The sequence below is a fragment of the Myzus persicae genome, unplaced genomic scaffold, assembly GCF_001856785.1.
Source record: "Myzus persicae strain clone G006 unplaced genomic scaffold, MPER_G0061.0, whole genome shotgun sequence".
Classification (NCBI taxonomy): Eukaryota; Metazoa; Arthropoda; class Insecta; order Hemiptera; family Aphididae; genus Myzus; species Myzus persicae.
This window is the reverse complement of record NW_019100535.1, coordinates 14,330-39,997: the sequence shown is the minus strand read 5'-3', so window position 1 is coordinate 39,997 and position 25,668 is coordinate 14,330. Positions and strand designations below refer to the sequence as shown.

At 29.4% G+C, this 25,668-nt stretch overlaps 2 protein-coding genes across 3 annotated transcripts; both read right to left on the bottom strand.

Moving 5' to 3' along the window:
* Positions 1-2,847: 2,847 nt before the first annotated feature.
* Positions 2,848-22,754, bottom strand: LOC111031186. 2 transcript variants are annotated; one of them, XM_022311025.1, is made up of 2 exons: positions 22,471-22,754; positions 2,848-5,659 (listed from the first exon to the last, which is right to left on the bottom strand). In XM_022311025.1, exon 2 carries the CDS (start codon positions 5,604-5,606, stop codon positions 3,240-3,242), a length of 2,367 nt encoding a protein of 788 aa, XP_022166717.1. In that variant the 5' UTR covers positions 5,607-5,659; positions 22,471-22,754; the 3' UTR covers positions 2,848-3,239. The 2 variants fall into 2 exon arrangements, with proteins under 2 accessions (XP_022166717.1, XP_022166726.1); XM_022311034.1 differs by lacking the exon at positions 22,471-22,754 and adding an exon at positions 14,978-15,056.
* On the bottom strand, positions 16,706-17,763 carry LOC111031177. The gene is made up of 3 exons (XM_022311012.1): positions 17,419-17,763; positions 17,054-17,338; positions 16,706-16,992 (listed from the first exon to the last, which is right to left on the bottom strand). Exons 1-3 carry the CDS (start codon positions 17,447-17,449, stop codon positions 16,706-16,708), a joined length of 603 nt encoding a protein of 200 aa, XP_022166704.1. The 5' UTR covers positions 17,450-17,763.
* Positions 22,755-25,668: the final 2,914 nt, after the last annotated feature.

The following is a 25,668-nucleotide window of genomic DNA, read 5'->3' as shown; positions in this document are numbered from 1 at the left end:
ATGTTCAATTTTTATATGTAAGGATTAAAGATTTAAAATAAGGATCCACGTAATTAGCCCACATTGTAACCAAAAAATTATGGCTATACTCTAGGTAAATATTTATTTTGAAACACAAAAAATTCAAAATTATTACATTCTTAAATTTGTTTCACAATTGTTTATATATATGTATAGTAAACACTGAGGTCCTGGATTCATACATTTTTAAGGTCCATCAGGCGGTGCACCGCCTGCACCTGAGGTAGTGGCGGCACTGGTTATTTCTTATTTATAAATATTCAATCATTATATATTTACTAACCAACTCATCAAACAATGTTACAGACATCCTGAAGTATTAAAAAAATTCTTCAGGATGAGCCCTTAGTGTCATGAAGTTCACTTGAAACTGACTTTCTTTAATCCTTTTCATGTTCATCGGATGTACCCAATATCTCCTTTTGGATCTTTCCTTTTTTGCAACTTCATTACGTTTTTGTAATACATATGCTACAGCTATGGCTTCAACGTCGCTTAATAAATCCATTATAGGTAAAATACTAAAATGTATGTTAACTCTTAACTTGAAAACTAAAATCAAATACCTACAAAGGTCTTACCTCTACCACGTGTTTGACGCAACTGATAATTTGTTTCAACTCACGCCAATATTCATTTTATTTTATGTACAATAATTTGACTATTGATAATTATGGCACCAAGAAAAATCGAGTGTAGTGTGTAAACAAAATAGCGGATGCGGTTTTAAACCACCGCGGATAAAAACCGCGCCCACGCGCAGACAAATCGCTCAGTGTGTAACCAGCAGTGTTTCACTTTTAGTTCTTACAATAATTCTCATCATATTAAACTTTCAAAAATGTATATATTTAAATAAAAGTGAGACGTCTTCCATCTAAAACATAAGTTTTTTTATTTTGATACAATTTTGTTGAGTCCTGGTTAATATTTAAAGTAGGTATACAAAATATTTTCCTTTCTACTTTTACAGACTGGGGACTTATAAACAGTGTGGTTAAAAAATGTTTATTAAATATCATAAATTATTTTTTAAATGGGTAAATTTTTTTTTAGTACAAATTTTGAACAAACTCAAGAAGTGATATTTTTTTTTGTTTTCAAATAAAGTTATGGTTTTTTCATAAATTCTTCTTTTCTACATTCTTTCTTCTTCAGTTTGCGCAAATTGAGCTAACTGAATTTGTATCCATTAATACAATATAATTGATTATTTTTTTCACTAAATTTAAACACAATAAATTGTCAGGTGGTATTTACATATAAGGCATCGACAATCAACCAGATAATAAACCAGTTTACCCCCGAACATTATTCTTATTTCTCAGTCGGTGAAGAACCCGTAGGAAGACGCAACTCGGCATGTTGTGCAAAAACCACTGACGCAATCCGGTATTGCGAAATCCTAAAATCGAGTAGGTATTTATTTCTATTAAAAATTCAACTTATGGTTATACATAAAAAATGATGATTTTCCATGTTTCCTTCAGTCAACGAATCAATAATGCATTTAAGCATTGCATTAACTAGCATAGCATTAAACAGTGTACTGTTTATTTTATTATATTTTTTTTTTAATAAACTTTAAATAATTCTCAAATTAAGAATGTTGCATATTTAAGCGTGAAATGCTATTTTGATATCTAGCTAAGAACGATGTATGTTCAAGACTGAAAAAATTGTATATTTTTGTTTTCCTTCGGATGCAAAGTTGAATCAAGTGAGAGATTTCGCTTTGGACTCGCTTTGTTTAACCTGTAATACAAAAATACCCGAACACACTATATACTACTACTATAGAAAATAAAAAAAACTGTCTTTAGCTCTTGTTTACACTAATTAAAATTTTGGGTGTAAGTGTATGGTATGCACTATTTTGTATTTGTTCATTGTTGTAAATAACGTACGATTATATACTATTATAATACCCACTAAGTTTACCTGTTGTTTTTAATAATTTTTAAATAACATCAAATGTTTTGTTTTTATGTTCTATTGCGGCGATGATAATATATGACTATCATAATATCTAGTTAAAGCGTGTGATGTAATCAGAGTGAGATTAATCAATATTCAATTGTGAATAATAATTTTTTTAAATATGACTAAGTTAGAATATATGCCCCGAATGATTGTTGGTGTTGGAACAAAGATTAGATTGAAAAAGTGTTTATATTATCTTTGAGTATTAACCCTACTAACGACATGTAAACACACTTAAGCAAATACTATTTGTTAAGTAAAAATTAAATGAAATTTAATTCCTATATAGCAGCTATTATTTATTTGAACTTTTTCTAAAACTGTGAAGGTATAGTTTATTATAATGCTATAATAGTTATTATATAATGTATTAATAATACACTTTCGTTCTTCCCCAAAAACCAATTTTAAGGAAAAAAGTTTAGGTACTAGGATAAAGAATCGTAGATATAGTAATTGTTATTTATATGATTCTTCTGAACTATTTTAGCATCTTCTAATAAATTACAGTGACCCCTACTACAATATTTGTTTGATATTATTGCAGTGTTGTGTAAAAAATGTTTGTAAAAGTTTAGGTAGTAGTATGTATCTTTTCTTAATATATTGTATTTATAAAACTAAAGTTAAGCTTAATCTAAAAACTACTTTTACTTAAAATAATTTAAGTACCAGCTAATATATGAAACTTTTTTTGTTATTGTTCCATATTAATTATTAATGAACAATGTTGTCGATAAATACATTTCGAAAACATTGTTTGTTCCAAATTAGTATCAGTCATATGCGTAGTGGAATATTATTTAAAATAAAATAAGATTTTGGTGGTAATAATTTATTTTTACAAGACTCCGAATATTTTAATTGAAAGTCAAGGGAACACAGCCATATAAGAACTTTGAAACTTTGTCTTGATTGGATGTGGGTAGATTAGTTTATTATTAGGTTACAAATGTTTCTTTGGTAGTTAAAAATTATTGCTAATGCTAGTACATAATTTCATATGGATTATAATGTATATATTATGGTAAGTGAAACTCAAGGTTAGTTGGTCTTTTTTACACTTCTGCTTTAGAGGCGGTAACACCAGATTATAATATATAATAAAATACTCATTGTACGTTCTGATGATGTTAGGTACTGTATATAAGTAGTAAAAAAAACACACACATTTAATGCACGAAGAATTTGCAGAATAAAATAATATCGAGCAATGAGCACAAAATATATAATAATCAAATTAAAAAACTTGAGTTCTGAAGGAAGTAATTCAAACACGCTGAGTCTCCAAGATCCGCCAAATTCATTGCATTGCTGTACGTCGTACTATCCCAAGGGCACCCATTTTCATGAGCATACCTGAGACACTCAAGGTTGCCGCTCTCTGCTGCGTCAGCGCAAGTTACTTGATTCCAAGGGCATCCGTGCTCGTGCGCATACCGCAGACAATCGATATGTCCACTCTTCGCAGCGTCGGAGCAGGTGGACGAGTCCCACGGGCACCCTTGCTCGTGTGCGTAGGTTAGGCAATCCAAGTGTCCACCGGCCGCGGCTGATCGAGGCGTATCCGCGTCCCAGGGACATCCGTTTCTGTGCAGGAACACAAGGCAGTCCAGCATGCCGTTGACTGCGGCCTCGGAGCAAACCGTTTCATCCCAGGGACATCCGTTTTCTCGCGCGTATTCGAGTACCTTGAGGTGGCCGTTAGCCGCAGCCATGCTGAACGTTTGCTCGTCCCACAAACACCCATTACCATGCGCATAAACAAGGCAGTCCATGTGGCCCTCCTGTGCCGCTGCGGCGCACGTTGTTTCGGTCCACTCACAGCCATTTTCCCGCGCGTATATTAGGCAATTTATGTGTCCCCCAGCTGCGGCCGACGCCGGAGTATTGTCATCCCATGGACAGTTGTGACTGTGAAGGTAAACAAGGCACTCTAGTCTACCGTATATCGCTGCCTCTGAGCACGTTGTCTCATCCCAAGGACATTCGTTTTCTCGCAAGTACTCGAGTATCCTGATGTGGCCACTGGCCGCGGCATAGCTGCTTGTCCGCTCGTCCCACGGGCATTCATTTATGTGAGCGTATGCCAGGCAATCAATGTGCCCACGTCTCGCAGCCATTGAGCATGTAGACGAGTCCCACTCACATCCGTTGTCCCACGCATACGCTAGGCATTCAAGATGTCCACCAGCCGCAGCCGATTGAGTCGTACGATAGTCCCAAGGACAACCATTCCTGTCCAAGAACACAAGGCAGTCCAGCCTGCCATTCAACGCTGCCTCGGAGCACGCTGTTCTATCCCATGGGCAGCCATTCTGTCGCGCATACAACAGTATCCAGATTTCACCGCTTCCCGCCGCCATGCTGCACGTCCGTTCGTCCCACGGACATCCATTATTGCGAGCGTATACCAGACAGTCAATTCGGCCACCCTTTGCTGCCTCGGCACACACTGATTCGTCCCATGGGCAGTTGTTCTCTCGGGCGTACACGAGTACCCCAAGCTGGCCACTTCCCGCCGCCACGCTGCACGTCTGTTCATCCCATGGACATCCATTATTGTGTGCGTATGCCAAGCAGTCAATATGGCCACCCTTCGCTGCCATGGCACATGTATCTTCATTCCAAGGACATCCTTGTTCGTGTGCGTATATTAGGCACTCCAACTGGCCCATCTCTGCAGCCGCTGAACAAGTTGATTCGGTCCACTCGCACCCGTTGTTCCGTGCGTATATCAAGCAGTCTAAGTGGCCACCTTCCGCGGCCGAACGGGGAGTATCGTCGTCCCAGGGGCACTCAGTACTGTGCAGGTACGCAAGGCAACCCAGTCGGCCGTACTGAGCAGCCTTAGAGCACGCTGTTTTGTCTCGTGGACAACCATTTTCATACATGTATTCGAGTACCCCGACGTGGCCACAGCCTGCCGCCAAGCTACATGTCTGTTCATCCCATGGACATTCGTTAATGTGTGAGTATGCAAGACATTTGATTTGACCACCTTTTGCTGCTTCATTGCATGTAGTCCCGTCCCATGGACATCCGTTCTCTCGCGCGTACTCAAGTACTTCGAGGTGACCGTTGCCCGCTGCCATGCTGCATGTCTGCTCGTCCCATAAACACCCATTACTGTGTGCGTATACTATGCACTCCAAGTGTCCCGAGTGGGCCGCGTTCATACACGTTGTTGCGTCCCAGGAGCAGTCCATCTCGTGCGCGTAAACTAGACACTCCAGGTGTCCCCCTTGAGCCGCATTGTTGCAGGTCGTCACATCCCAAGGGCAGCCCATCTCGTGGGCGACCCTCAGACAATGTATGTGCCCATAATGCGAGGCCATGGCACATATGTTATTGAACCTGTCCATACGATCATTATCGGCCCTCACCACTTTGGCAAACACGGAAATCCTGTCACCCCGAGGGTCAAAATTACCGCTTTCCGTGTTTAGATCAACGATTTCGAACAGTGACATGCAACATTCACGCAATTCCAAGTGCGGCACTTCAAACCTGTGGTACGTTTTTCGCTGTACATCGTTACTTGCATGATACGCCGTTATCGCCAGACTGAACACGGCGTACGTTCTTTCTTCGTTATCCATGATCGTGGTTGTTTGTCACAAAAAATTCAAGATCAGAAAACGGCTTGGACGTCCTGTAAACGAATAAAAAGTACATAAAACATATTATAATAGGACAACCCCTTTTAATAAAAATATGATAGAACATGCGTTGAAGATATTAAAAATGATGGTTTTAATCATTGTATAGAAACATTCTATAAAACGATTCAAATTATTCTATTACAAGGTATATTGCTATATTAGAGTTTTAAAAAGTAAGGCAATATTATTACTACTAAAGATTATTATCCTTATAATTTACAATGGGTTAAACTAGTAGAAAACTCAATTTAGTCGTGTTAATATTTACAATAATTTGTTTTTAATTAATTGGTAAATGTTGTTGCAAATAAATTACTGGCACCATATTATGTAATACACATCAAGCTGCTCAACTATTAACTACGTATAGTTGATTTAATAGTGATTCTTAAACCATCTACGGGTTGTTTGGTAACAAACACATAACCTGTGATAAAGTTATCTTTAAATTCTGTGGTTGAGAGCCAAAACATGATAGGTACAAAAATTCGATTTTGAGATTATGTATTTTAAATGTTGCTTATGTTCTATATTTTATTTTCCATATGATATCTGTAGCTCTAATATCAAAGAAGTTATAACAACAATTATAAATGATTATCTTTCATAAGATGATAAATTATTTTGTGGCATTATATGGTATTTCACTTATCATAGTTGATGTTTTTTTTTATTTGGCCAAAACCTGATAAGTACTTATTTTCGACGGTTATCATATTTTGTCCATTTCTATTTATAACACTTATCATTATTTGACACTAGCTATTTTTATTATTGGTATCATGATTTTCACAATAATAATATTTACCCTCTACCTTTTGCTTTGTTTTTGCTCATTTAAATTAGGATTAACCGTTATCATGTATTCATGTGTGTAAACATGAAAATTAATATTCTTACGTATAACAATACAATTATAATATTTATTCATTATTATCAGACATCAGTATTCAGTTGTTAATGTTGTTATAATAATAATAATACATTATTATATTTTAACGTAATTACTTGTCAAGTATCAAATATTATTTGTAAGTTTGTGAAAAGACTTGTTTGGTGTTTACTGTTCATGGTTATAGCAAAAGTATTATTTTAAATAAAATGTCGAGAAGTAAGAAGTTACTGACTTTAGCTTTAGCTAAAGATTCACAAAGTTTTCATGCAAATGAAGGTAGGTGTATTATTATAAAATTTAAAACCATGTTTTTAATAATAATTATTCATTTGTTTTATGTGCCATATTATATAGTTCTTATTAATTGAATTTAACATCTTGAAATTAAATACTATTAATTTATTATTCTTGTTATAGAATTATTGAAATTGCAGAATAATACTATTCACCAGAAAATATCAAATAACAGTAATAATAGTGAGTGTTAGTATAATTATATCTGTTTTATTTTATATAAACTAATGAAATAATATATTATCCTTTAAGTTCAAATTTATCATTATTTGTATAGGTAGTGCCTTTGGCCTTTCTAAATTCATAAGACTAATATAAAGTATAACAAATTAACAATATTATACATGCAGAATAATAATATTATTAGTCAATATAATTGTTGAATTTAGGGATAAAGATTTAATATATTTTTATTGTACTTAAGTTACTCCTTTTTGTTTTTTCACACAGATTTCAGAATTGTAAATACTGATGTACTTAGTAGTAAAGATTTGCCATTGCAATTTCCTTACCAAGACACCAAAAATGAATATGATATTATAAGTATGTTAATCATAATGTTATGTCTCAATATTTTAATTTACTATAACCTCTTTAATACATTAAGGTATTATAGAAAAATTTGATTCCTAGGTGCCTATTATATTTTTAATTTTTTTTAGAAAAATCCTATGGCTTACGTCCTATACCAAACACATCAGCACATGTAATACAAGACCCAGGAGATGAAGTCTTAAGTAGTATGTTATTAAATATTACCTTTCTATTATTAGTAAAAATAATACTAAGCACCACATTAATTATTTTATATGGATAGAAAATTCATCATCATCAATATTTGATGACTCAGATGCTGACCAAACCTATAATCCATTCTACATAAAACAGAAAACTATGGAACTGTGTAGCAATAATAGTCCAGACTGTATAGAGGCATCCATCGATTTGTTTGGTAATTAACATATTCTATATAGTATAATATACATTTCCTACACAAGTACAATGTACATACAATCTACTTAAGTAATATTATAAACAAAGAAATTATATTTCTAATTTAGATTCTTTATCTAAAAGTAATGAGAAAATAACTGAGTCATCTCAAAATCTTGATTCTACTAAAAATATTCAAGCTGAAGTAAAATATATAAGTGCAAGTAGAAAACTGTCATATTTTACGAATGAAGAGAAGTTTTGATGAGGTATCATGTAATTACCCTTTAGGTAATGTACAATTTCAACATGGTTCGAGAATATAAATAATACAATTTATTAACTAATTAAATATTTAATGTCAACAGATACAATTGATTTGACTAACCAACCATCTACATCATATCAAGTAGCAGGTGTGATTGAAAACATTCCCAACAGTAACAGCTTATTATTACAAAGAAATGAGTCAACTACAAACAACCAAAATATTATGCATGATGATGGTGATGAAATTGATCATGTTGTATGCAGTAAGAATAAACGATACAAAAAAGGTAAACGTAATTTTATGAGTAATTGTAAATATCTTGGTCAAGAATATATGAAGACAGAAATGTAAAACAGAAGCCAAAAAAAATATTTAGTGCAATCATATTGTGTTGTAAAAAGAATTGTTTTAATTTTTGCCCTGAAGATATTCAAAAATTAATATTTGAAGAGTTCTACATGTTAGGAAACTTAGGAGCACAAGATCAAACATTAATGGATGGCATTTAAATAGAAGAAAAGAAGAGGGATTTTCATCAGAAAATCAACTCCTAGAACTACCCATAATAGGCTTATAACTGTCATGTATAATTTACAAGGAAATGGTAAAATGTCGAATGTGTGCAAAAAAATGTTCCAAAACGTTTATGGTATAGGGCGTGGAAGACTATATGTGATCATTAATAAAAAAAAAAAATCTAAAACAGGAATTTCACCTAAATCCGGGGAAGGTAAATCACAAAATTTTCAACAGGAAGAAAGAGTAAAAATTTTGAACCATATTCAAAGTTTTCCTTCTTTTGAAAGCCATGATTCAAGAAAAAATACTAGTCGTTTATATTTATCGCAAAATTTAAACATTCAAAAAATGTTTGATCTGTACAAAGAACAATGTTCTAAAAATGGTGAAAGTTATCCATCAAATTGGCTGTATAGAAGTATTTTTGCAGAGACAGGACTTAAGTTTAAACTACCATCTGTTGATACTTGTAAAACTTGTGATGAATACAATATTAAATCAAAACATGCTAGTGGTGAAGAAATACAACTATTAAATACCATGAATCAAAATCACAAAGATATGGTAGATGCAGCATATAATGCAAAACAAGAAGATAAAAAACTATTAAGTACAATTCCTACTCTTAAAGTTATCGTTTTTGATTTGCAGCAATGTCTGCCCACTCCAGATTTGAAAACAAATTTAGTTTTCTACAAACGTCAACTTTGGACTTATAATGAAACTATACGAGATATTGGACTTAAAGAAACATATTGTTATGTGTGGCACGAAGCGTTGGCTGGACGTGAATCATATCAAATTGCTTCAATTTTATATAAATATGTTTTAGAAAAAATACCTAATTCGACTACTCATTTGGTAACATATTCTGATACTTGTGCTGGACAAAATCGTAACATAAATGTAGCAATTATGTTTATGTTGGCTATTCAAAATCATCCCTTTTTGGAGATAATAGATCAAAAATTCCTTGTCCCAGGTCATACACACCTAGAATGTGATACTGACCATGCAAGAATAGGAAAAGCTAAAAAACTTTCCGATTCTGAAATATCCATACCCATAGACTGGTACAATTTTGTAAGACATGTCAGAGGTAAAATACCTCTTAAAGTGGTTTAAATGGAAATAGACAATTTCAAAACATTTTCAGCTCTGTTATCAAGTACTTTTATTAAAAGAAACTTAGATGTTAATAAAGAAAAAGTTAATTGGCTGAAAATTACACGGTTAAGATATGATAAGAATTTGGGCACTATTCAATTCAAAACTACACTAGACCCTGATGCCCCATTCCACATATTAGATTTAAAAAAAACAACTGGTAAAACAAGAGCTGGAAGAGAGTCTATAAGTGCATTTCAACTGGTAATTCCACAGACTTACAATAAACCAAATCCGATTGATTCAGAGAAAAAGAAAGATCTTAGTCTCCTACCATTGATAGATCCATTGTATCATCCATTTTACCATGGACTCAAAACTAAGTCGAAACAAACAGTTGCTAACTTAAATGCAAGTTCATCAGATGATGAATAGATTTTAATTATTTACCTTTTTTATGAGTAGGTAACATTTTTAATTGTAAAATTAAATAACTATATGTTAAATTTTACAAGTTTTAGTTTTATTAATTTTTTTATTTACATAATATAATAATAATAATAATATGTTAAATAATATGTTATTTTCTAAGTCTAAAGATACAAATTATTTATTTTGAGTTATTAACTTTTTTTTATGAATAGCTTACATTTTTAATAATATTGTCAATTAATTTTTTTATAACTACAAATGTGGAGTACCTACTATATTAATTTATAACAAGTCTGAGTTTTATTTTTTTTTTACATATTATGTTATATTTTAAGTTTGAACTCTAATACATTGAGGTATTAAAGCGATGATATTATTATCATAAGATTTTTTTTTTCAAATTTATAAAAAATCAAATTTGTGTCAAAATATGTTATGTTATTAATTTATGTAAAAGAAAAAATGACTGAATATGATAACTGCATTTTAAATTCCTAATGTCACTAAAAATTATAGAGAAAATTATTTTTTTTCTATTATCAGTTATTTATATGAATATTACACATGCATATTGCACTTTTACGTTTTGCGTGTACGTAACTATTAGTCATGGTCCATAGAGACTATCAGATTTTGGCGGTCGGTCGCAGTGCTCCTTCGCCTTAAATAACAAACAACGTTTAGATCACACAATCAACGAGTACCTACAACAAATATTTGATCCATATAAATAAAATAAAATATTCATCAAGTATTTTTAATAACCACCAAGGCATTAAATTATAATTATATTGTAAACTATTTTATTTTACTTTTTTTTTGTAAAAAATAACAAATTTTTAAGTTTTTTTTATACGTTATTATGTAAGAAAATTAAACGAACTTAAAATAATAATAAAATAATAATAAAACCCAACACTTTTCAAGAACCTTGTATAGTTTATTACATTTGCAAACGTTATAAGTACGAATATTAAAAAATATATGAATGTTTTATTTACAAAATAGTTTGGAAATTTTCGCTTTTTGACGAATTTCGTAGCAGTTCTAACTTTAAACGATCATAAAAAAATTATAATAGACTAACACTCAATTTTTTCTTGAATTACACTACAAACATCATATGAGTAACCTACGTATAATTTTTTTTATAAACGTTTATAGAATATACCTAACATACATTTTAAATGTTTATAAACAGCTTTAAAAATTACAAAAAATTTCAAAAATGATAGCTATAAATGTTTAGAACATTTTTAAATAAACAACTAGTACAATTTCAAATGTCTACCCTTTTTTTAATTACAGCATAATAATAAAATAGATTTTATAGTAAATTGACTTTTTTCTTAAATTCCTGTTTTATCTTATTTTTTTTTGTTTTCCCCAATTATTATGATAATTATTCGGAACAAGTTACACACTCAAAAAATAACGTAATTGTCAAATAATTAAATATAAACTAAAAATAAAATTAAAATAAACTTTTATTATTACGCTCAAAATCTAAAAATCAACTTCTATGATCATTAATAAATTATAGGTATCGACCTATATTGTTTGTGATATTATACTATAATATATTAATGTAGACTTATATTGGTACCTTAACATAAAATCATCTAATAATGTATATACCCAGTTATTGTATAATATCGTTTACGTATTTATACTATATAGATAACTGATAAATAATGACTAGGGCTCGGATTTAAAAGCATAATAAATAATAAAAAAAGTACAAGATTTTGTAAAAAAAAAGCAAAAATTAAGCATATTTATTTTTCTAAATAGTACAAAAAAGCATGACTAAAAATTAACATGAATTAGGAATTCAAGGAATCTTGTATACAATTTTTAAATCTTAGACAGAAATAGAAACATTTTTATACATTTTTAACTAAATATAATTTGCTAATTTTCATCATTTTTTACGAATTTTGTCAAAATTCTAAGTTTAAACTCTCATAAAAAATTATTGTGGATTTATGCTCAACTTTTTTTTTGATTTCCACTAACAACAGCTTACAAGGAGCGTTGTATTACGTTTTCAAGTTTTTTGACGAAGTGAACATTTTTTTATCGACTTGGGCTAAAGTTTAACCAAAATCAAAATATTTCGAATTTTTTATGGTGTATAGAAAATTCTTACATAAATATTCAGTGAAAATTGCATTTATCTGCGTTCATTTTTGTTAGAGTTCCACTAAAATCCAAAATCGATTTTTTCGAAAAACTTCCCCATTTTCCCTTCATTTTTCTGTTTGTTTTTCCTGTTGCTTTTGAAAACTATTGGAAATTTTAAATTTTGACCTCCCGAATGCACCAACTAGATTCACTTTCCTACCAGAAAAGCTGATATTGGAGAAAATCAAAGTTTTTTTACTGCAAGAAACCGCGACGATAGACTTAAAAAAAAAAAATGAATATAAAAACATACATTATTGTAAAATCAATACATTCATCGCTCCGCTTAAAATCTAAAATAATTAACTACAGTGTATTTTGCAAGATTTGCAGTAGTGAAACTGACTCTATTGTCAGACAAAACGTTTTTATATAGAAAACGAACGCTTTACGACGTAGAGTCTACGTGGATACTGACAATCTACAAACGTGTTTAATACATTTAAGAATCAAGCCGATAACGAAAATAGTAATAATCTAATATAACAATTTAGTCTCAGTATTCCAGGTTTTCAAATTTCTTATTAATTAAATTAAATTTTGTTTGTTAGTGCATAACAAACATATAATTAAATATATGATTCCAGAGCTGGAATAACTGAAAAAATAAAACTTAATTTACTTATAAAAATAAGAAAATAACTCAATGAAAGTGAAAATTCAATTTTGTAAAAATTTGAACTTCAAACGCTGATAAAAATGTAATTCGACTTCCTAGTAAATATATTTTTTTTTTTTTTGAAGATAGACTAACAATAAGGGACCTTGAATTACATTTTCAAGTTTTTTGACCAACTGAAAATTTTTTTATCAAATTTGTCAATATTACCAATTTCCTTCAGCCCGGCTCCCATAGAAGGCTTGTTCCTGAATAAAACCACCTATTCTCACTGATTTAGCCATTTGCCCTATGTTTATGTGATTTTTTTTGTCGAAAATCCGTTCAACATACTACATACTTTAATAAGTACAGAAAAAAAATTGAAAGCAAAATAGCAGTTACTAAATTGAAAACTGCAGTATGAATTTTAAACTTAATGGAATATAATTATTCTAACATTTTAAAATTTTTTAAGAATTTTGTTAGAATTTAAACTTGAAAAGTTCCACAGCTTATTAAAATTAATTTTTTTTAAATGTAATTTGTTCTAGGAACAACTAATTATGAATAACATTTAAATTTTCATTAAAAGTTGTCAAGCTTTTTGACCAAGCATTACAATTCGCTTTTCTAATTGCCTATTAAATGGAGCGAGTTTGGTAACAGAGAATAAACTTGACGACGAGTAACGAGTAATTTCCCCAATGTAATCCTGCACACTTTAGGTATCAACAAGTACAAGACTTACCAGATATAGGAATATAGTAATTTTACGAGTTCTGTCTTTTTCAACAAATTGATCACGTTCAGTTCAATAATCCTTTTCACGGGCAATAAAAGCTTCCTTGAATGTGAATATTCAACAAAAATTAATTAAATACAATAAATCTTTAGTCGTAAGCAAATTGTTCTGGTTGGAAAAATGAAATGTGAGAAACGTACGACGTCGTACGATGTCCCTTTAGCTATATTGATTTTTTAATTAAAGTAATGTGCGTCTGCGCTTCTGCTGGTATGAAGAGAGAAGAAGTCGACCGACAAAGAAGACAGAGCTATGATTTAGCACCTTCGATCGTATTCTATGGGTGGAGCCATTCCCATATCTTGCCCGGGTTCACAATTTGACGCACACTCAAGCGACGAGTCTCCGGGTGAATCGTGCCATCTACGTATGTGCGACTATACTACTATAGTCGTCACTTATTTACACTTGAGGGTTGGATAAATATACGAGAGTTTACATTAAGCAGTCTATAATTTATAATGATTTAAGGTTAGCACAGTAGGTATGGGAGATAACAATGGAGTTGGAAAATAGGAGTTGACTATTATAATAAAATTGAATATTACCAATGTAAAATTATTGATTACCTATATCAATTAAAATTGATAAGTGACATGGGTTTTTATATTTATCTTATCCTATTATAATAATTTGTAAATGTGAAAGTAATAAAGTATCTCTGTCTATTACCTTTCCACAATTCCACGGCGGAAATGCTAAGGCAATTTTAATCAAATTTAGTATGGCGATAAAGCTTGAGAGAGTACCTAAGTAGGCTTCTTTTTTGGATTATATATTAGTAGGTAATAACTTATAGTTATTTATGATTATAGTTATACTGCTATGCAAGTAAAGCCACGGGAAATAACTTGTTTGTTATGAAATCTGTTGAATATCGATTTAAAATATACATACAGTTAAATAATATTGTATAATACCTAGACATGCACAAAAGTTACTGATATAGTAAATATTTATTATTTAAGTTTATTATTACAACATTGAATTTCACAAAAGCGCGACATAAAAGTTTTTCTCGTGCATCTATATTTTACTACTGTATTATAATATTTAACTATTTCGTTCACTTAAAAATCCAACTGGTGATTTTGACGTTAAATGGGAATAACTTTATACATCTATACAACTACAACATATGGTTAAAGCTTACGAAACCAGACGTAAGTGAATGGTATTCAGTTTCCTGAAATGTATTATACTATTATAGTGTTTCATATAATAATATATTAGGAAAGAAACACTATGTCAAAATTAGTAAAATTACCTGTATATTTTAGAGTTTTTTGGCGGAGCGATGAAAGTACTGATTTTACGATTTTTTTTCTTTGAGTGTCATCACCTTTTAGTTGCACTAAAAATGCTGCATAAAAATGTTCAACTTCAGTATATTTTCTGATTGAAAATTAAATATAGTTATTACTTTTGAGAGGTCATAATTGAAAATGTTCAAAACGGTTTTTAAAATCATCAAGAAAAGAAAAAAAATAAGGAAAACAGGAATTTTTACACAAAATCGATTTTTTTCTTCATGTACCTAACTCAAAAACGAATAACTGGGTTTATTTATAGTCTATTTGGGTAAATAATTAGGTATTTGAAATGTACACCATATTTTTTTTTTCATCAATTCATAAACTTGATAAAATTTTCGAAATATTTTGATTTGTGTTGAGCTGTTAGTTTTTTTAGTTTGGTTTTCTATAAATATCAATACAATTTTATTTGTTTGATCAAAAAGCTTGAATATTTAATACAAGGCTTCTGATATAATTTTACAATATCAACTTAAGAATATTTAAAATGCTAAGCACAATTTTGTTTAATAAGCATTTAAAGTTCAATTTTTGAAAAATGTATCAAATTGATAATTTACAAATCATTTTGTATTGAAATATTTATAAAATTCTCAACTTTTATAGCTAAGGATCGAAAAATTAAAAAAAAAGTTTTTCACAAGCAGTAACTGAAAATCTAAAAAAATATATCAACACAGCTTTTTACAATAGTTATTTTATGATCAAATTAGGACAAAATAACACATTAAATAATCAAGTATAATGATTTGTGTTATTTTGTTGTAATTTAAAAATATTATTCGTGGGTACTTAAAAATATAATTAGATTTTATACACACAACGAATTTTCAAACTTAATTTTTTTGGCAATAATGAATTTAAACCAAGTCTGTAAAATAACGGTAGTACTAACAGGGCCGCACAGTGGTCTGAAACGTTATTTTAGGCGTTCAAAAGTCCTATTCCAAATTTATCAAAAAAAATTTAAAAAAATGTTAAAACCTTATTATCATATGTTCCTTAGCTCGAATATAAAATTTTACAATCCTACATTTATTTTTACCATGTGTATAATTATTTGAACATGGACAATTGTACGTTTTATACGATTTTTTCGTTATTTTTAATGAAACTTTATTTTTTTATTTATCAGGGAAATATAATTTTTTTTTTGAATTTTTTTTTTTATGTTATTTCCTATATGCGTATTAATTATATTAGACAGGTAAAAAAATATTTATTAAATTTTTTTTTTTACAATCCAAAGTTATTTGGAAATATTTTAAATTTTAAGATTTTTATTTTTTTCTGAAGCGTGTAAATAAAAATTACTCAATTTTATCCAAAATCTGATATGTACATAAAATAAAGAATATTCCCAGGATTTTGAAAATGTTATTTTTTTTTTGCGTCCATAGGGAGTTATAGCGTACAGAAATTATTTCTGTAAGGTTTATCGTAATATTTGCAACAAAACATGAATTTTTTTATATTTCTTATTTTTCGTCCACACGTCATACATGTACATAATATTTCAAAATATATAAATGAAGTGTATCTATCTTACTTATTTACCTATGTAATATGTTGTACATTTATATTTTTAAATTATTAAATAGGTAAATTTATGTCACGTATCTATATAATTTATTTTTGAAATTTTAAAAAAGAAAATTATAATTATTAATATCATATGTTTATTCATTTTCGTTTATTTCCATTTCTGAAAACGACGAATTTAATGCATTTGTACTTTTATCTGAGTACTCAGGAAACATAAATAAGTTTTGTAAATCATCACTGAATGTAAATCGACATTTATTCGGCAGTTCTCTAATGGACGATATGTATGGATCTGATGAGACGAGTAGCATGTGTATTAAATCTTTATTGGTATTTAATCTACTATTTTTTCTTGTATGATTTTGCCTTATTCGTTTGTAATCTTTATTTCTAGCTTCTTGGGCTTCTTCAGAAAGTTGTCCTGCAAAAAATAAATATATAAAAATATTATTTTAGTAGGTATATAAAAAAAAAATGTTTACCAATAGGCAAAATGGCGAATTTTATAACGTCAGCTCCATGAATAAGTATTTTGTGTACACTTGCCGGCATATAGTACCAAGGATAAAGTTGTACAAACAATGTAGCCGTGGCCAAAGCATATTCATCAAACGTAATTGGATTAATTTTACGTCCACTAGCAATTACAGATAATATGTTCCCAAAACGTTGGAGTAATGTAAAATCAATTCCAGTTATTTCTGCGCTCTTTTCTGGGTTTTTAAAAAATCTTCTTGCCGTGTTACCATCGTTTGTATTTCCTTTCCCTGAAAATATATTTGTCAGAGTAAATAAATCTGCGGTACATAATTCATATTTCACCAAATTAATATTAGTTCGTTTTTACCTTGTAGCACAACATCAACCAATAAACCCATTTCTGTGCGAAAACGTTCTTGAATGTTTTTTTTTCGTTGTGCAGAACTTAGCTTTTGTACTGGTGTTCTAACCTAAAATATAATTTTTAATGTTTAATATAATTATTGATTAAATATATTTTGCATATTATAACAATCTTACATACTTGCCAAGTCTTACATTCCAAACGATATGAAACGTGTAACAAGCATTCAAAGAATCGTATCCATGCATGTAGTGTGGACAGTCCAAATCTCAACGATTCGTGGTTAATTAATCTTTTTTTTACTTGTTCAATATTATTCATGTCTTTTGGAGAAGAACCACAAATGTAACATTTTTGACTTGAGGTGTCTGTCATGGAGTTACATACCTTTATGATAATATCACAAGTAAATAATGATTTTAAATAAATATTTCATATTTTAAAAATATATATACTATTATATAACTCATTTACCTTTCCGTCAACCATTGTAAATAATAAAGTATGCTTAACTTTTACTTCTTTACCATTAAATATTATGTGTGAAGCCAACAAATTTTGTATTTGGTCTTCAATACCATTTACTTCATGTAATGTAGTAACCTTCGTTTCTTTTTGAAATTTAAACTTGATTGGTCTACAAAACCGTGTAGAAGAAGTTCTTCTATTTTTCCATATTATATGTTTTTCATTGTTTTCATTAAAAGAGTGCAACTGGAGAGGAACAATTGAAAAAAGAAATAAATCGCTGTCAGAGCATTCGTTTGAATCACGATACAGTTGTTTATATAGTGACTGTCCATTACTTCCATCACAACCCCATTTATAAATAATTTCAAATTCTTTTAAATAATTTTCATTAAAATTTATTGAGGGAATTTCAAATATTCTTTTTGAGGTGTGGTTAAGAAGATCCTGCAGTTTTATTTCACAAAAAGTTTCAGATACTATACAATTTTCAGGATAACACAATGATTTTGCTGCAATAATTGTATCGTATGGTGGATAGATATCAGCATTATGTTGTTTCTCTGTTAATCTTATATTCAAATATTGATTTTTCGTTAAATCATTTTCAATAAAAAATGCCAACGCTTCATCAGCCGTAAGTGCTATGATTTTTGAAGAGTTTAATTTGGCGTGAGACTTCAAAAGATCTGAAGCTTTATCAGATGATGTTACCTCTTTAAAAAGTTGGGCCATATTTCGCTGTCCAGCCATTGAAAATTTATTTTGTGAAGCGTAATGTATTTCAGGAGTCGTCATAGTAGAATTAGCTATCGAAATATTATTTTTTCGTCTTTTAGAACTATCTGCACATTCGTTAAAATTTTTAATAGGTCTACCAATGTTTAACGACGTTGAAACATTATTATTATTTTGATTAGGTATTTTGAAGTATGAATCAAGCCATTCAGTATGAATTTTATTAAATTTATTATTATTCCGGCAAGCTTTTGTCCATTTTTTTGATAATGCTAAAGAAAAATTTAATATTGCACTTTCTATTGTTTTAATATGAACACTGTTCCACTTCAAACCATTGAATTTATTTTGAATAAAAATAAACAATAATTGTCTTGTACTAACAGTTGTCACAGATTGCATAGAACATTTATTACGCACAACTTCATACAGTTCACGATTCAAAATACATTTTTTACGCTTATTGTTAGTTACGAGATCAACTGAAAATACGTTATATAAACCGACTTAGCTTAATTATATATACCAACAAATATTAAAAGTATATGTAGATATTCTCTTACCTTCAAATTGACTATCCATTATATCAAATATAGCTTATATTTTATATTATACTATACAAATTACTTAATTTAATAGGTAAGTAATATTTTACTAAAAATACTGTCGTTTCTACTGCAGTCTACACAATGACTAAAGACAAGACGTTCAAATGTATATTATCAATATAATTTAATTGGTAGGTAATCATAAAATTATCTTATCTGTTTATGACATAAAAATACCGAATTCAAATACCAAAGTTCATAAATTTCCTACACAATTCATGTTTTGTTGCAAATATTACGATAAACCTTACAGAAATAATTTCTGTACGCTATAACTCCCTATGGACGCAAAAAAAATAACATTTTCAAAATCCTGGGAATATTCTTTATTTTATGTACATATCAGATTTTGGGTAAAATTGAGTAATTTTTATTTACACGCTTCAGAAAAAAATAAAAATCTTAAAATTTAAAATATTTCCAAATAACTTTGGATTGTAAAAAAAAAAATTTAACAAATATTTTTTTACCTGTCTAATATAATTAATACGCATATAGGAAATAACATGAAAAAAAAAATTATATTTCCCTGATAAATAAAAAATAAAGTTTCATTAAAAATAACGAAAAAATCGTATAAAACGTACAATTGTCCATGTTCAAATAATTATACACATGGTAAAAATAAATGTAGGATTGTAAAATTTTATATTCGAGCTAAGGAACATATGATAATAAGGTTTTAACATTTTTTAAAATTTTTTTTGATAAATTTGGAATAGGACTTTTGAGCGCCTAAAATAACGTTTCAGACCACTGTGGGCCGTCCCGATAGACAAATCATGGTGGGCGGGGTTGGGGGGTGGTTTGATTCATAATTTGACAACTCAAAAAAAATAAATTTATCCTTTCGCTCGACAACTACCTGCCACCTGCAGGTTACATAGTAGTCAGTAGACAAATTTTACACAATATTACAACATATTAAATATTTTATTATGTTCTTCATTTTACTATCTCTTAATTCTTATGCATATATATATTTTCATCATATCTTGATAAGTGTATAAGGATACAATATTTTCAATTCCAAAATTTATAACACTGTTGACTGTTATACATTTACTATATTACCTATAATATTATAATTTAATAATATAATATAATATTCAAATTGTATTTTTATATCAACAAATAAATATTATAATGCATATTATATTTATAATAAACTCAACACTAAATTTGTATACGTCAATTTTTTAAAACTAACCATTGATGTGGTATTTTATTTATATCCAAAAGGTCAACAATATCTTTTTCTACTCCCAATACAATTCAAGAGTTTAATCTCTCATCAGAAATTGTTGACCTAAGATGTGTTTTAATACATTTTAGTTTACTAAAAGATATTTCGTTTGATTCGACTGTTACAGGAGAAGTCAATGTTAAACAACAAATTTGGTTAGCGCATGGTAAAATATGCTTTACTTCTTCTGCTTTTTCCATTAAAGAATTAAATGGTAATGTTCTATCTTCTTGTAACATACTAAATAATATTTCTAGTTCTGTTTGAACTAAGTCTTAATCTAGAAGATTTTCACCTACACTGTTTGGTTTGAATAAAGAAATAGATTTCTTTACATTATCCAATGAAATAATGATTTTACTAAATGGTTGAGAAAATAATGTGAATAATGGTTGAATAGAAGAAATACATGTATAGGCAAATTTATATACTATTATAATTATATATAATACATTGATAGGTACTGAAGTCTAAAATATTATAATAGTATTTGTGTTAGACGGTTGGCAATCTGAAAATTAACTTATATTACCTTCATGTTATTATAAATTACAATATTAAAGTATTATAATATATTAATATATTTGGACTTAGTAGTATAATATACAAAATTATTTAAAACTGTCAATAAAAATTATAATTTTCCGAGTGTCAACTGCACAACTCAAATACTTAATGTATCAATGTGTCAACTGACATATACATATTGTACGCTTAGGGGGGTGGGACACCTCCTAAAACCCACCTTTGGGACAGCCCTGAGTACTAATAAAAATGTAGTAGAACTATAAAAAGTATAATAGTATAATAGTACAATAGTCAAATAAATTACTCTAATCACAATCATATCATCAAATATACTAAATTATCAAGTAATATTATTGGCTGTCAGGCCGTCTTCGTTCAGAGCTGTTTTTCATATACAATGATTTTATATTATTGAATTCAAATTTAACACCATCAATTTCAATGACCCACTTGTAACCTACTGTAACACTTAGCAAAATATACCTATTCCTTTTTTTTATTGCAATTTTAGGATTCTTTATATAAATAATACAAATAATAATAATATATTTTGAATAATTTAGGGTCGCTACTGGTTACACAATTTAGTATTGATGATTGAGATATTGATTATTTGTTTTACTCTTCTACTATGCTATACAAAATAGTTATTATGATTGAATTGAATTTTAGACCTGTATTTTATATGATTGTGTTAAAAATCTTTAATGGGGATTACGATGGGGTAAATCCAGGGGAATTATTTTATCACGGAAAGTTTTGACATTACTATACTGGGTACTAAATGATGAAATTAATACAACATTTGAATCATAAATAGTTGATATTTTTAACAGGCGACGAAGTGCACTGGGTTAGCTGTAAATATAGTTACAAGTATTACAATATTATAACTTATATTATATTTATAAAATTGTATTAAAAAAAGTGAACAAAAATAATTGATTAACAATACTAAAAAACTTTGTCAAAGCTGAGCGAAAATAAAACTACGTGTTATTCACATAATAATAATTATTGTTATATTATTATACTAAGAAATTATAAATGAAATGTCTTATATCATTCATAGAAGAGAGCTGGATCTGTTTTAAATGAAAAGCGATAAGCGTGATGCTTATCATCTATTAGTTACTTTATGTTCAAGGTAAAGAAGTAACTTTGTTATTTAAATATAATAAAAATTAGTTTTATTTACAATATTAACTAGATACATATTAGATTATTTTTATCTTATCTAGGTATTATGTAAAATGTGTTTATTTTCATCTGTATCTTGATAAATTTAAATAAAATTATCTGTATCTTTACTAGTTAAAATTTTCGTTCTCTATTCTCGACACTGTTTCTAAGTAATCACAGCTAATAAATTATGTAGAAACTAGAAGGAATACGAAAATAAACATTACGAAAGTATATTATTTTATTTGTTAAGAAAATGTAATCTCACACAATATTATTACTTACCATTACAGCAATATTGTTATAAAGTTTTGTAGTATGTTCTCAGTCTTTGTGTTATTGATTGGTAAATTGTTCGTCATATTCGTTTATATTTAGTAAAAGAAGACGTACGTATTGAGTTCATATTTTATTCAGCAACGCTGTGATGACGCTGTGTAGATATTATATTATATTCATATAACACACGAATAGCTTAAACTTAAAATTGAATAACTATGTTTGAAACCGAATAACAGTGTTGACTAATATTGCTATTTGCTAGTCAATAAGTAGTCATTCTCATAAGAACTAACACACAGTACTGAATACTGATAGTATGTAGGTACAATGAATGTTGTTAACTGTCCCTGCCGCCTGACTAAAGGCATGCGCACGGGGCTGCCACACCCGTGAAACCCTTCAACATAGGTACCTGCTTTAAATCGATAAAAGCCCGTTGTTAGGGGCGTCGCCGTTTTTCACCTAAATCGATCTTCGCGTAAAAAATAACTGTATTCTAATATTTTTTTAGATTTCTTAGTTACGGAGTAAACTACTTAAATGGAACCTTGTTTTAAATTTTCTAAATTTGACTATCTGGTAGATATTTTTTTTCGACGAAGGTAGACAAACTTTTAAAGAATCTTGGATCAAATTTTTAAATCGTAGATATAAAAAGAAAATTTTTTATGAATTTCTTACTAAATATAATTTGCTAATTTTTTGTGATTTTTAAGAATTTTGTCAAAATTCTAAGAAAAAAACGCTAATATTAATTGTACAATATGTTATAAGTTACAATATTAGTTCGTAATAAAATAATATATCAGTTACTAGCTAGACACGGCGATGAGTGATGAATAGCAATTGCTAGGTTTTTGTGGTTATGCGAGCAGTATATTAAGGTAGGCAATCATTCTGCGGTAGGTCGCGGATCCCGAGTGATGCGTACGTTAATGTCTAGTTTAACTATTACTTACTCTTAAAAATGCAAAAAAAATAGGACATAGCCAGACGCACTCAAAATTTTTTTTGTCTTTTATATATATTGATTCAAATACGAAAGAAATGCACCAAAAATATAACAGCGAACCATTCAATAACACTGTAATTTCGCTACGGGATGGGGCTGGGGTGACGACGATTTTTAAGTTTTCACGATTGCCGCCGAACGACGATCGCATAAATTTTGAAATGGTCGTACAAATTCATACAAATTACGTACTAAATATTGGTAAAGAAAATTTACGAAAATTCCTAATGGGTGGGGCCGGGGTGATGTACGTCTATCTAGTGCGATGTTCTAACACACTCAATTAAACTAGGAATGTACAAATTATTTTTATTAAATTTAAAATATTGTTAAAAAATAGAATTTTTGAAAGTAAATAGGGTGTTATACCTCCCTCTCCTTTAAACGATTTTTTTATAACTTAAGGCAGTAGTTTTAACTGATTATTACCGAGATTTGTGTAGCCCAAAAATTGTTCATTTATATTATTGTGTGGGTTCAAAGTATAAATATATGACATTATTTTGGTCTTATGACATAATGGTAATAACTAAAAACTACAGATAAAAACAATTGTTAAGACAGTCACAATCTCAATTTACATAATACAGGTTATTAAGGTTGTTACTTTTTCAAAAAACTGTTTATTGTTTGAAGGCTACATTAGTGTCATACAAAAAAAAAGAGATGTGAAACATCAAAAAAGTCATAATGTGATGGTGGTAACTACCAAATGACATAAATTCAATAAAATATACAAAAACATGAAACATACATATTTGTATTTTCATTATACGTATGTATCGTGAAACGAATATGAAACAAATCAGATTTTAACCATTATGTAGTTTCTTAGAAATATGCATAGTCATGAAGTTCTGAGCCCTGATCATAACAATCATAAGATTTTAATATTTATTCATTTTAAAAATGATCTTTTTATACATCCGTGTCTCGAAGTGTTTTGACATCGACTTTCTGCTTTGACTGATTGGTAAAGGAAAATACTTAACATAATTCGCTTATGCATGACTATGAGAATCAAATATGAAACATTTGTATATTTTTTTAATGTTATTTAGTTCAATATTTTTAGGGTTTAGCCAATTTGTCCAAACACCGCATAGAATCAACATTTATCGACGATGCCATGTATTTTATGACTTGGGTACATATTTACGAGTGGTACACACTACACAATAATATGTCAATATAATATAATTATATCACTTGGACGGCTAACCCTCACAGATGGTACGAGGCTTTGTATGTTCATAGGGGACGGAATATTTTATACAAAACACGACAATGACATATGTATACACCTATTGTACACGGTTTACTATTCTATAAAAGCTATATATATATATATACTAATTATATAGGTATATATGTATATAGTATGCATTATATGCATTTTATGGGTATACCCCATTTTGTTACCTTTTTTCAAAAAGATAGATTTCAAAACAGCTACGGTTGTGCAAATACGTATCAATACCCAAACAAGAACCGTTTTTAACAATGAAAATTCCATCTCGCTTCATAGTTCACAAAGACTTAGGACTATCTCAAAAGAGGAGCGTGGCTTTGCAATAGGCGTAACTAGGATTTTATAGTTACAGAGGCTTGAGTCCTAGAAAACTAATGCTCAAAATAATTTTCACACCCTCACCACAGTAAGCGTAACTGTACTCTAAAATCAAAATTAAAAATAAACAATAAAATGAAAGTATAAACTCATCATTAAAAATAAAATGTATATAATAAAATAAGTACAATACTTATTATAGGGGACTAAAACCCCACATAGAGGGTTCCCCTCCCTAGTTATGCCGATGCTTACTGGCTTAGTATGAGTGGAGATAGTACAAAGAAAGTGTCTATATTAATATTAACACGACGGCTACACATAATAAAAAGTGGTTAGGCCATGAACATGTACTGATAGAGTGTTCCGCAGAGATATATTTACATGATATATTATATAAATATTTACATGATATATTATATAAATATTTTATATATATATATATAAATTATAACATAATATATTAACATCAGCATTGAGTTTAAGTCCCGTAGGACCAGGGTCGTATGCATGGACTAATTGCTTCTCGATGTACCTTCGTTTGTCAGTTTCCATGTTGTCGGCGGCGGTGAGTGTCGACGGTGACACCTCACTGGACATCACGATCACAGCATAAGTT